General features: G+C 39.2%; 1 protein-coding gene across 1 annotated transcript; it reads right to left on the bottom strand.

The window, feature by feature from the left end:
* Positions 1-1,694: 1,694 nt before the first annotated feature.
* Positions 1,695-12,825, bottom strand: MNX1 (motor neuron and pancreas homeobox 1). The gene is made up of 3 exons (XM_073676526.1): positions 12,336-12,825; positions 8,614-8,774; positions 1,695-2,667 (listed from the first exon to the last, which is right to left on the bottom strand). The coding sequence occupies exons 1-3, from the start codon at positions 12,823-12,825 to the stop codon at positions 2,314-2,316; spliced, it is 1,005 nt and encodes a 334-aa protein (XP_073532627.1). The 3' UTR covers positions 1,695-2,313.
* Positions 12,826-13,832: the final 1,007 nt, after the last annotated feature.

The following is a 13,832-nucleotide window of genomic DNA, read 5'->3' as shown; positions in this document are numbered from 1 at the left end:
TGTAACCCCTTCTTATGTACAGCACCATGGAATCAATGGTGCTATATAAATAAATAATAATATTAATAACTGCAGTTTCTAGGGCAGAATAACTCCAGTTTGACTTCTGATCATGCTACAAATCCTAGGGAATCCAATTAAAAAATACACTTTTTATGTAAAATTATAGGAAAATGGTGGTAGAGAAAAGGCTCTTAGAAGATTATAGGTGCCGCCATGCATCCACACCTTTTCCTTATTCTATATTTCCGTATATTTGTATGCATATTACATTGCCAATATTTCTAGCTTCTATCATTTTCTTTTAGCCCCCTGTCATTTTTGTCATTTTTCTAAAATGTGGAGGGAGGACAGAGGAAATGACATATCTTTTGGGCACTGATCCATTTCTAAAAGTCCATATGTATAAGTGCAACAGTAGTAATTAGTAATAGTAGTATCTAAAATAGCTAGTTCATATTGATCCTACTGCAAATAAAATTATCCTTGTGTCTGTGTCACGTTTGATCTAATATAACCACAACCACAAAGTAAAATATAAATATATCTGGTGAAATTCAATAGTAAAAGGGAATTTGTCGGCAGGTTTTTGATATGTAATATGAGAGCAGTGTGTTGTGGAGCTGAGACCCTGATTCCAGCAATGTGCCACTTGCTGGTCTGCATGCTGTCAGTTTGATACAAAGTTTTCTCTGCTGCAGATCTAGCAGTGCTGAGATAGATAGATAGATAGATAGCTAGATAGATAGCTAGATAGATAGCTAGATAGATAGCTAGATAGATAGCTAGATAGATAGATAGATAGATAGTAGAGATAGATAGATAGATAGATAGATAGATAGATAGATAGATAGATAGATAGATAGATAGATAGATAGATAGATAGATAGATAGATAGATAGATAGAGACAAGTCTAGGAAAATAATTCTCATATAAAACAAAATTTATTTTACACACCATCATTACGATGGAGAAAGCTAAATAATAATTTAGCATGCATAAGTAGAGGTATCTTTTCTTTTATAAATACAATATACAAAAATACAGTATATAGTCCCAGTATCTCCAGCAGGTTTACCATTCAGAAAGTAAACAGAGAATAAACACAAGTGGTCATGACATAGAATCCATGTCCCGTTATCATCTCTCTCCTTCGTCTATTCATACTTAAAAGGGTTTTCAAACGAACAAAATTAATTTTAATCAATAGATCTTGGAATAATAATAATTTCCACAATTGGATGTGTTTAAATAAAATGTTCCTGTGCAGAGATAATCTTATAAATGTGCCCCTGTTGTGTAATGTCTGTGTCTGACCGTACAGGAACATGGTCTGATCATACCACATCTCCTGTGCAGAGGAGGACGCAAAAGAGTATACAGACAGGGCAGCAGGGGATCACAGCTGATTCTTTTTGTGAGGTAAAACATTTCACTGTCTATTTTTAAACCATGTTTTATCTCAAAGAAAAAATAATCTGGGATCCCGTGCTTTCCTGACTGTATACTCTTTTGCTTCCTCCCCTGCCCAGGAGATGTGGTATGATCAGACCATGTTCCTGCACAGTCAGACACGGCCATTACACAGTACACAGCAGGGGCACATTCATAAGATTATCTCAGCACAGGAACATTATTAAACACATCCAATTGTGGAAATTATTATTATTCCAAGATCTATTGATTAAACTGCACTTTGTTTGTGGGAAAACCCCTTTTAAGCTCCCCATACACTTAAGATAGCTGTCAGCCAAACGATGGATCAGCTGATTGTTCGGCTGGCAGTTATCTTGGCCGTCTTTCCCATACACAGGAGAGTTTGCTCTATGAGAGAGCTGCTGTCAGACATCTTTGGGGGTGACTTATCCCTAGAGAACAAAAGGATCAGTAGTCCGAAATTGGACCTGGCAGATCCCTAGCTTCACCAACAATTATCTGACCAGGGCCCCCATACACATTAGACTGTCGGCTGAATCCATCGGTGGGTTCAGCAGACATTATTCTAATGTGTATGGAGGCCTTTAAGATCCCTACCTAGAACGGAAATGGAACAATGTTGTCCCTCACATTCACTGAAGAGCATCATCGGTAGAATAAGACGATAGATGAACTTGACCAGAGGGAGAGGAACAAGTCTCACTGTGGATAAATGACATTTTCTTATTAATATATCTCCTTGTCTTTGATAATCCTAGTAAATGTGATGAAAGGGAGGACAGCTCTCATTTATAACACTGTGACCATAATAAGCCTTGTGAGTCCATGATAACACTTAAAGGTGTTCTCCAGAAATTTTGCATAGAAATTCAGTCTCAGTGCAGCTGACTGTTCTGCTGATGACTATTCTCCTCCTCTTCAGATGTACAGTCGGATGAATGATGGTAGAAGTGCTTGTCATCTCTATGATCCTCATCTTCCTCATCTTCCCGGTCCTCTTCCTCCTCACTGTCCGTATAGTCTCTGGGTAGGCGACTGCCTGCTTTGAGTGGCTCCACCCTTGGATGTAGGCGGTAGTTGGAGGACTTGTCTTCCTGATTGTCCTCTGAACATTTCTCCTCACAGCTGCCCTTGCTTCCTCTCTGTTTTTCTGCATCTTGAACTGCCTGTTCCTTGGCCTTCTTGCTTCTTTTCCATTTCATACGCCTGTTCTGGAACCAGATCTTTACCTATTGGAAACATGGGAAATGTTTAGTCATCTGGAAAAAAATGGAGCCTCACAGAAGCATGAAACATAAAGTGCAATTCACAAAATAACTGCACTCAGCTGGAAATATAATTCACAAATGTCTGCATTTTTTTGTCCTTTTGTATCAGACCTTTCTTTTTTTTTTTCCTTTAAAGTGGTTGCAGTTTATCAGGTCAACCACAGCTTGACGACAAATTTAATATAAAAAAAAAGATAGAAGAACTGAATCAACATATTAAAAGGTGATTTTACAACCAGTGGTGGATAGAGTAGTAAATGAAATCGGCATTCCAGAAGGTTCTAAAAACAAAAAATGTATAAATCCCTATGTCAAGAAAATGCAACATTTTCAGCTCTGCCATAGCACTATAGAAGAGATGAAACATTACCGTATTTTTCGGACCATATGATGCACTTCCCCCCCCAAATTTGGGAGGAAAATGGGGGGTGCGTCTTATGGTCCGAAAGTAATTTACCTGTGGTGGTGGAGTGGGATCGCAGGGCCATTAGGAAGGTGGCGGTGGTGGCAGCAAAAGAGGAGGAGGTGAGGGAAGTCGGTATCTGCCTGGGGGCAGGGGCCTTCCCGGGTACCGGAATCGGTGTCTTGCTGTGAGCGGCGTAAGTGGCTTCCGTTGCGTGCGGCCATCTTTCTGAAGCTGTGATCTACAGGAAAATGGCCGCCGGAGCCGACACATGCGCTCTGCCACGCTGGTGGACATTTTCCTGTAGATCACAGCTTCAGAAAGATGGCCGCGCGCACCGGAAGCCACTCACGCCGCTTTGCCACGCCAGCAAGACACTGGCCCCTGTACCAGGCCCCAGCCCCACCAGTGCCAGGCACCCAGGCCCCAAGCTCCAGCCACCAGGCCCCCCAGCCGCAAGCCACCAGGCCCCCAGCCCCAAGCCACCAGTGCCAGGCCCCAAGCCCCCAGCACCAGCCACCAGGCCCCAGCCCCAGGCGACCAGCGTCAGCCACCAGGCCCCCAGCCCCAGGCCACCAGTGCTAGGCACCTAGGCCCCAAGCCCCCAGCGCCAGCCACCAGACCCCCAGCACCAGGCCCGGCTTCTTTAAGGACCCTGCTTCCTGTGACCCCTGCTCCACCGCCCCCCCAGGTAAGATGGTAAGATACCTATTCAGACTATAAGACGGACCCCCATCTTATAAAAAATATTTTTTTCCTATTTTCCACCCCAAAATTTGGGGTGCGTCTTATGGTCCGGTGCGTCTTATAGTCCGAAAAATACGGTACATTTTCTTGATATTTGGGTGAAAAAAAATTCTTGCTTTAGTGCTTTATTATTTATTATTTAATCTATTAATTTGCTATAATGGTCCCAAAAAATCTGTCTTAGACCTCTTTCAGAGTTTCACATTCGTGTTCTATCCATGTCATTTATAGGACAGGTACCCATTTTAGTCTATGGGGCTATTCACGTGTCTGTGTTTTTTCGTGAACTAATGAAGACATGTCCGATTTTTACCGACATCATGGATAAAAAATAAAAAAATATAAAAAGTGTCAAAATATCCCAGGAGGCTTCCAGGGTAGACAGTCTGTGGTCTGGGTGTGGTGCACTGCTCTGGCTTCCAAGTCAAATAGCTCAATGGTCTAAAAGGGCATGATCTCCAGCACCAAAGGGAAGTTAAAACTTAGCCTTTAATTATATATGATAAAAAAATAATTAAACAAATGTTTTTTAATTGTTATATGTGCACATTCTCCCAATTTGTTTAATCATATATGATTAAAGTTTTAACTACTTCCCTTTGGTGCTGGGGAACATCCCCTTTTGGACCATTGAGAGCATGGATGAAAAGTACCAATACAAGTATATGGGTCCGTGAAAATCCTGGATAGGACAGAAATGTCATCTGTGCACTCCGTGATTAACCTTGGAGAATCTTTGAAATTTATCCATACATGAAAAGCATGGATGAAACGATGACTACACTAGGATCCAAAACACTAATGACACCTGGACCTTTTTTTTTAGGATATGTGAAAAACACTGACGTCTGAACGCAGCCTTGGCTGGAATTTTTGGCCACGAGGACTGCCCAAATGTACCCTATTAAGAGGCGAACACCTCTTATTAAGTTTGTCACACCTTATTCCATCAAGTCTTAGTTTCAAGAGTAGAGAACAAAATGAATAAATCTGCTTAAAAAATGCCTGAATGCATTCTTGACCTCGACTCTATTATTTTCACACAACGACCATTTGTAGGCTGAACCTGAAATGTTCTTTTCCAATGTTGATCATATTTTAGGTCAAGGCTGAATACAGGAGAGCAACATTATCGGGTGTGAGGCCGGGAAAGCATTTGGCAATGGCCGCACTATAGTGACTCAACCTCCAGAGCTTGGATTGTGGCCTTCTGTACTGAATGGTGTGTCATACCCTACAGCATTACATACAGGTTATTCTAGTTTGGAGTAATAAACTAAGCGGCATATGAGAATATTTCCCCTGAGATGATACCTGTGATATTAAAATGGATAAATCCTACAATAAGGAAGATATTTGGAAGCCAATATCGCAGGAAATATTATAACAAGCAATATAGCTATTGTAACCAAAAGTGAGATGTTTCCGGGAAAATCTGAGATTGTGAATATTAAACATTGGAGGAGAAAAAATAGAATTTCATAAATAGAGAAAAATTGTATAAGAAATAGTAGCAGCTCTTATATAATAATATAATATAGTATAATAATATTTCTGTGCTAGAGATGGGGCACACGGTAGGCTGAGTATACACTTTTACTGTCTTAGTAGATAACAAAATTGTGATTGGATTTTCCAATCAGGATTAACACATATTTCTTCCTACTTCCCAATATATTCTGCAGAGATATTCACACATTGTATATCAGATACATACATTTTTGTGGAAAAGAAGCCTAATGACATATGAATATGGTCAGGAAGGGGTGCACACAAGCTTGGACTGCCCCACGGGAGAACAGGAGAATCCTCCGGTGGTCCACCACCCTCTTATATGAGCAGTACTTGGCAATATATACTTGAATCACTGTGTACAGACAACAGCGGCATCTTATTCATTTCACAATCTACCCAGCTCATTGTATAATATAAATTTGTGATTGGGGATAATATCACATTTGCATGTAGTTGAAAAGTGGGGCCCCAGAGTTGGTTACTGGTGGGTCCTTGGCACCTGTGTCCGACACTAGATGGATATACAACCACAGGGGCCCAAGAAGTAAGGGGACCCACTTACCCCCAAAGCAGGTGGAATTGTGCATTATGATGAGGTATTGGCCAATATATTGTTCTTGCACAGTGGTCCTCTTCTGTCTTTATCTGCCCCTCTGGTCAGGAGTGGGACAAGCTATCTGGGTGACCAAGGCAGGAGTTTATGTGTATGGCAAATTCATAAAAAGACATAAATATCTGATACATGTGTGTTCCTGACCTCTGCCTCTCCTTTCACCTCCTGTGCATCACTACATATGTGCATCACTCTCCATTCACTTCTATGGGCATGCGCATATGGGGCAAAATCATCATTCACAGTGTTCTTGAATTGTGGGGTCCACAGTTCAAAAGATGAGACCTGCATCTAACAGACATTTTATGACATTTGCCTTGTAGTACTGCACTAGTGAGTATTGGCTAGGCTTTCCTTTACTTGGAACAAACATTAAGTTGACTGTCCTTGCCCAGATCCTAAATACCCTGGTCAAAGCAACGTGTTTTTTTGCCCCATCCCTTTGGCACCCAGCTCTGAAGACCCCAGTCTTGCCACCCCTTCTTAGCTACACTGATATATAAATAAAAGTCACATATTACAGTGATATCATCTGACGCTAACATTGCTGCTAATGTTTTTCTTTAAAGGCAGAGATAAAGAATTAGCAGTATTTGAGTAAGACATTGCTAATACAATTAAACATGTTTTTTTTTCTATGGGTCGCACATATTTTAATGTATGGTCATTCCCCCCCCCCCTTACAGCACACAATGATTTGCATACGTCTATATCAAATATATTCAATAATTTTCAGCATTAAATTTTAGCTGCTTTACCAAGAAAATACCTGACTACATCCACAATGCAGAACACTTCACAAACTGTCTACAAACCCTGAATTTGCATGTAGCAATTTTTCAGGAACATTGACAAGTGTTTATTTTTTTTATAGTACAATAATTATATAATCATAATAATATTACAAATTTACTGATACCCCCTCACCATAGCAATAATTATTAAGTATGTCCTGTCAAACAACAGTATTATTTATGTGCAAAGAATGTTACTATTGCTGGTAAACAAATAGATCATACGTTTTTTTGCTACATGTAAAAGGCCTTTGTCCTAACTAGTAATTACTGATTTGGTCTCTAAATTGATTGATTTCATTTATTCTTTAATTCATCCATCATCCTTTCAATAGGCAGCCACCCCTCAGACATATAGCTATTCTTTTATATAAGGTTTAGCTGCCTTTTCTCCTATATTCTGTATATACAATATAGGTCTCCTAATCTGCCCTCGCAGCTCTTGTCCTGCAGAAATTTGCTGATACAGCTCATATAATAACCATATATTAAATGCATCCCCCCCTAATATAAACTGGAAGCCCAGATTAGATAATGAGACAATACTACAGGATATTCAATCAAACACTAACATTGGCAGGGGATTTTAACAATGTCATAATGATAACTATTTATTAAAATCCTGAGCTATAGGGGGCACTGTTCTCATAACCTTCTCTATGTGACATTATAGTTCCATTGTTTGCATATTTGTGTGGATGATCTATGGATAATGCTACATTGCTAATTTATATTATTTTACTGTTATCAAGATCATTTTAATTACTACATATAGTTATCTTTCTATCTATCTATCTATCTATCTATCTATCTATCACCTCCATCTATCTTAAACATTGTAATGACATTATAATTATCACATATTTACAATATAATAATTATAATAGGACTGATATTCATCTAAATAGCAGATATACCATGTCCTGGGAAGTATATATTCTAATCCTCCATACTGCAGCTATTAGTCCAAGCAATCAAATACTAAATATGCAAAGTGCAATTATTGTAGGTTCACCACAAAAGCTCACACTCTACAGCACAAGGGACATGAGATCATAGAAACCGATACCATCATGCATCAATTACAATCAATGCAATGTAATCAGGAGAGGGAGGGAATTTTCTGCTAATAATAAATAATGTTGTATAATAATAATAAATGCTTATTGACAATAGTAAAAAAAAACAGTAATAATGATGTGTCAGTTATAATGTATCAAATTACTTTTATCAAATACCAAGGATTGGCAAAACTCTGGTACTACTTAATCATAATAAGAGTGGTGTGTGCCAAGAGAGATAACAGGGGTCCAAGTATTACATGCAAAACCACAGAACAACCTTGTAGCAATCAGTGACATCCATGGCAATAAGGAAACATTTACTTTCACTGGACTGTTACAAATAGATAGATAGATAGACAGATAGATAGAAACACACTGTGTACTCCAAGATATATGCATATATAACATAGATGGATTAACAGATAATAGAAAAATGTTATATAGGGATGTAAGAGATAATAGAGAGAAATTAAAAATATAATGGATATATAGATGATGGATGATAGAGAGATAGATAGATGATAGAATAGATACCATTTATGAATAACAGTTGATCTCTCAATAAGCTCAGTGTCCTTTGCCTAAACCACACAATACTGCAAAGTACAGAAAATACATAATTATCCTAGCACATAGTATAAAATAGTCTAAATCTGTAGAGCTAAAAGTCCCCAGCATGTCCTGTTTATACAGCTAGAAGGATATAACAAAAGAAAAAGAAGGGGGCATATGTGGCATTGAGGGCACAGGAGGATGGCATTATAGATGTACCTGGGTCTCTGTGAGCATCAAGGATGTGGCCACTTCAAACCGTTTGGGTCTGGAGAGATATTTATTCAGCTTAAACTGATGCTCCAGCTCCAGCAGTTGTTGGCTGGTGAACGCTGTCCGGGGTCTCCTGCATTTCCCCAGCAGATTGGACTGAGCCTGGGCTGCAAACATAGGGAAGAAAGCGAAATATACCTATATATCAGCATAGTAATGTATTATAGCAGTACTGCTAATTGTAATATACAGAAAAAGGAAACCTAATATGGATTATATTACATCAACAGAATAAAATTACATATAATACTACTAGTAATTATTATGTAAGCAAAATAAAAGTCCATGTATACATTACACCAACAGAATAACAGAACTAACGTTCAGAATAACTACACAGAGCAAATATAGTAATCAATGCATGTGAATAATCTCCTCTTTAAATCCTGCCTTTATATTCTCCTCTCATTCTTTCTCTTTACATACATAGTAGAATTTCTTTACAGATATTTTATGTTTTCTCAATCTTGTGCTCCTGTCTCGTTGTTTCTTTCTTTCTTCCTCTCTATCTGTGTATCATTACTATTATGATTCTCATTCTATCTCTATTTCTCTAGTTCTAGCTCTTATATGTTATGCCTATTCTAATTATCATCATTATAATTTCTCTAGATAAGTATCCTATCTGAATGTCTGTGTATATATCTTTTTCTATTTAATCTCTCTACGTAGACACGGTGTATTCGCAATCTGTTTTAATTATTATTTAATATTAACTATTATTCATAATAATAATAGTAATATTTTTCATAACACTTTATTTTTCTATTATTTATCTTTCTATATTAGATTTTCTCTTTTCTTCTCACTTTCTCTTTATCTACTTTATATTCGAGATATTTACCATTTGTATTTACATTTTATTATGATAATTATTATTAATTATAATACATATTATTATCATAATCGTATAACCTGTATTCTCAGTCTCTATCACTATTTTTTTAATTTCTTTCTCTCTCCTCTTCTTGATTATACATTATTCCCACTTTCTCTAGTTTCCTCTCTTTTTATCTATATCTTTTGTCATTAGTTTCTTCCCTCCTTTCTCTCCTCTTCCTCTCTTTATATTACATTGTCTGTTTCTCCCTCCCCTCTGGCTCTTTGTATATATCTATTTCCGCATTCTCCCCTTTTCTCTTCCTCTGTACATTACCGCCTCTCACTTTTGTATTCCCTTTGTCTCTCCCAATAATTTGTGCCCCTTCTAGGACCATAGCTCTTCGCGGCAATGTCGCCTCCATTGTATAATCTATGAAATCTATTATATTGCTGGCGCACTTCTGCAGCCATAAGACACCTGGTGTCACTTTAATAGGAAATAATATTCCCATAGAGCTGCGCTTTAATTTAAGGAGTTGAGATCACAATGAAATATATATCATGTTCTCAGCACAGGAAGATGATGATGATGGTTTGCTGGAATCTGTCTCAGGGCCATTACAGAACATGAAAGGAAAGGATGAAATGGAGCAGTGATTTGTAATCAGCCTGATAAGTGGCATTGCGCCTTGTTCCAGCGTGTAATTCCTGCTATCTGATAAATCAGCACTTCTTTTACTTGCGAGCCTTGGAGCTTAATCCACACTACAGCCTGCAGCTATCGTGTTTACCCACCAGTGCAAATAACCAAGACATCACCAATGACATCACTAGATCACTACCAGATCTACAGGATCGACAGGACTCACAACATGGACAAACTTTGGGAAACACAGTCTTATGCAAAAATGAGAAAGAAAGAAAGAGGAAGTAAGAAACATTGATTGTTGCAGAGAAAAGGGTTGATGTCAATTGCCACTATATGTCTTATTTGTAACAAATGTTACATTATGTGTATGGCACTTATCTATTTTTGTAGGATCATATCTATCTATTCCTGCAATATACACAACTACAGAAGAATACACAGTTCATAATGGCAATTATCTCTGAGGAGGATAATTACTGTTTTATTTACTAAATTCCTCAGTTAGTGAAATAAGACAGCAGCACCCTCTCCCTCCATGTCTACCTATATATTAGGATTAAAAAGCACAGAACTAGTCACATTGGGGAACTGACTACAATAGAGGCATAAGCCATAATTATTTTCTGTGCAGGCAAACGAAAATGATTCTTTCCCTATCTCTCTCTCTATCTTTTGTAACTGTGTATATGTGTCAATTATCTATCTATTATATATTTATTTGACTATCTATATATCTACCTATGCCTTCGCCTGCTTGTTTGCCTCTGTATAATATAGGTATAATACACTGCAGTCATGGTGTTAATAATTGTAGGTGCTCCAGAGCTTTTAGCTACATTGGTGAAAGAAGAGGTAGTGGCTATGGCTCTGTGGAATTATTATTATACCACGGGAGACTTGAGGTATCTGGACACCGTCCTCTATGCAGGGACACAACCTCTCACCTTGTCCATATACAAATATCACCCCCCTGACTTGTTAGCTCTGGCTGCTGTGGCTACTGCTACATTATAGTCACATTATATACAGTATTTCCATTTGTCCATGATTTGCATATGATGCATTGTTTCAGCTTTTATAGCTGGTCGTGCTGCGCTTTATTTTTCCATGTATACACACGTATATCTTTAAATAAATATATATGTATAGGTAAGATATAGATACATATATACATTGTATATATATATCTATATATATGCACACACATTTATAAATATATATATGAATATAACGTACATTCAGATATATGGAAGGATGGAAGTGCGTGGGTAACATACGAAAGATTATATATATACATATATATATATATTGGCCCTCTCAGGATATGATACATGCATCAACACAGAAAATACCTAGTAACAAAAACTGATTAATAGAAAAAAAAATAAAACGGAATATTAAGTAACAATATACATAATACAAAGTAACTATCAGTATTTAAGTATCTCCTTCTACATAGGTATGTATCTATGTACATTATGTTACATGGCAGACATCTTATCATATCACATATCTTATCTTAGACATCTTATTCTCTCTTATCATATGTATCTATCTATATATCTATCACATGTATATATCATCATATCTGTCTACATATCGCTCTATGTTTGTAAATAAAAGATAAAGATGCAGCACTAGCAAAAATGAAGGAATAGGTGCAAAGCCTCCCAGGTACAACCAAAACCTCCAAGCAATCAGAAAAGGTAGAGGCAGCACTCCAAAAAATCAACTATATGGTGCTTTTATTGACCCATGTCAAAGTGGCAACGTTTTTTCCCTAGTGAGGGACTTTTTCAAGGGTCAATAAAAGAGCCATATAGTTGATTTTTTTGAGTGCTGCCTCTATCTTTTATATATATATATATTTTTTTTTTCTATTAACCTATCTATCTCATATCTATCTATATTATCTCTCTATATTTTTATCTATGTTTCTTTCTATCTATGTATCTATGTTTCTTTCTATCTATGTATCTATGTTACTATCTACCTCTCATTATATCTGTCTATGTTACTATTTATCTCTCTATCTATCTATCTCTCTATCTATCTATCTATCCATCCACTATGAATCCTCCCTGCCTCCTGGGCTTTGTCTGGACCCAGGTGTGTGCTGATACTTTCTATGTCATCTATACCACAGCAGATACCAGCTCTGGCCTGGGCAGATCGTATAGTAGCTGGGAGTACTCACAGTTGAAGTCTGCCATCTTGGGCAGCATCATGCCAGCAGTGGAGGCTCTCAGCCACTGGTCCAGCTGAAAAGTGCCGGCGCTGATCTTGATGGGGTCCATGGCGTGGTGGGCATGGTGGGCCCCCTGTATGTGGGTGGAGTAGGGGTAGGGCAGTGCTGGGTGCTGTCCGGCCGCCAGAGCCGCCGCCGCCGCAGAGTAGCCATACACGGGGTGCCCGTACAGAGCCTGGTGCGGGATGCCTCCCGGGGGGTGGATGCCCATCATGGTGCCCGGGTGCTGGTGGCTGCTGAGGAAGCCGGGCTTGGGAAGTAGTCCGCACGTCCGAGGGGGTGATGGGCTGTCCGTCCTCAGGTCCGGGTGCTCAGACTGAGGACTGCTGGACAGGGAGGAGGTGGACAGGGACGTGACCAGGGACAGCGGGGATGTCTGCGGCTTAGGGGGGTCTATGGCCAGGAGGGCGTCTATCCGGAAGTTCTTGGACTTCTCCATGGATCCTCCGGGACTGGACCGCAGAGAAGAGCAAATTCCTGGAGCACAAGCAACAGTCAAGTCCCGGGCGGCAGAGGAGGAGCAGAGGCGCCAGCAGGTACAGAGCAGCCGGGCAGGTGAGCAGAGGCGGCAGAGCGGACGCAGCGAGTCAAGCAGTCCCGGGACACTGTCACTTGAAGGCCCAGCAGTCCTGTCTATTGGTCATCTCGGCTCCAGCCTGTGATTGGTGAAAGATTCTGGTAGGCGGGGTCAGAGACCGGCTCCTGTCAATGAATGAGGCTCCTGCGCTCATACTAACGGCGGCTCCACCCACAACCCCGCCCACCTCTTCTCCACCAATCAGAGAGGAGTGTGCAGAGCATCACCATAATGTATATACATCTACATACTTACACATGTGCATTATATATATATATATATATATATACTAGTTATATAGTAATATACACATCACCATAATGTATATACATCTATATACACATGTGCACTATATACAGTACAGACCAAAAGTTTGGACACACCTTCTCATTTAAAGATTTTTCTGTATTTTCATGACTATGAAAATTGTACATTCACACTGAAGCCATCAAAACTATGAATTAACAGATGTGGAATTATATACTTAACAAAAAAGTGTGAAACAACTGAAAATATGTCTTATATTCTAGGTTCTTCAAAGTAGCCACCTTTTGCTTTGATGACTGCTTTGCACACTCTTGGCATACTCTTGATGAGCTTCAAGAGGTAGTCACTGGAAATGGTCTTCCAACAATCTTGAAGGAGTTCCCAGAGATGCTTAGCACTTGTTGGCCCTTTTGCCTTCACTCTGCGTTCCAGCTCACCCCAAACCATCTCGATTGGGTTCAGGTCTGGTGACTGTGGAGGCCAGGTCATCTGGTGTAGCACCCCATCACTCTCCTTCTTGGTCAAATAGCCCTTACACAGCCTGGAGGTGTGTTTGGGGTCATTGTCCTGTTGAAAAATAAATGATGGTCCAACTAAACGCA

The sequence above is a fragment of the Phyllobates terribilis genome, unplaced genomic scaffold (genome assembly GCF_046119375.1).
Source record: "Phyllobates terribilis strain yellow unplaced genomic scaffold, ASM4611937v1 Scaffold_4__5_contigs__length_816908805, whole genome shotgun sequence".
Classification (NCBI taxonomy): domain Eukaryota; kingdom Metazoa; phylum Chordata; class Amphibia; order Anura; family Dendrobatidae; genus Phyllobates; species Phyllobates terribilis.
Note: the sequence above shows the minus strand (reverse complement) of the source record. Positions and strands in the feature narration are given on the sequence as shown.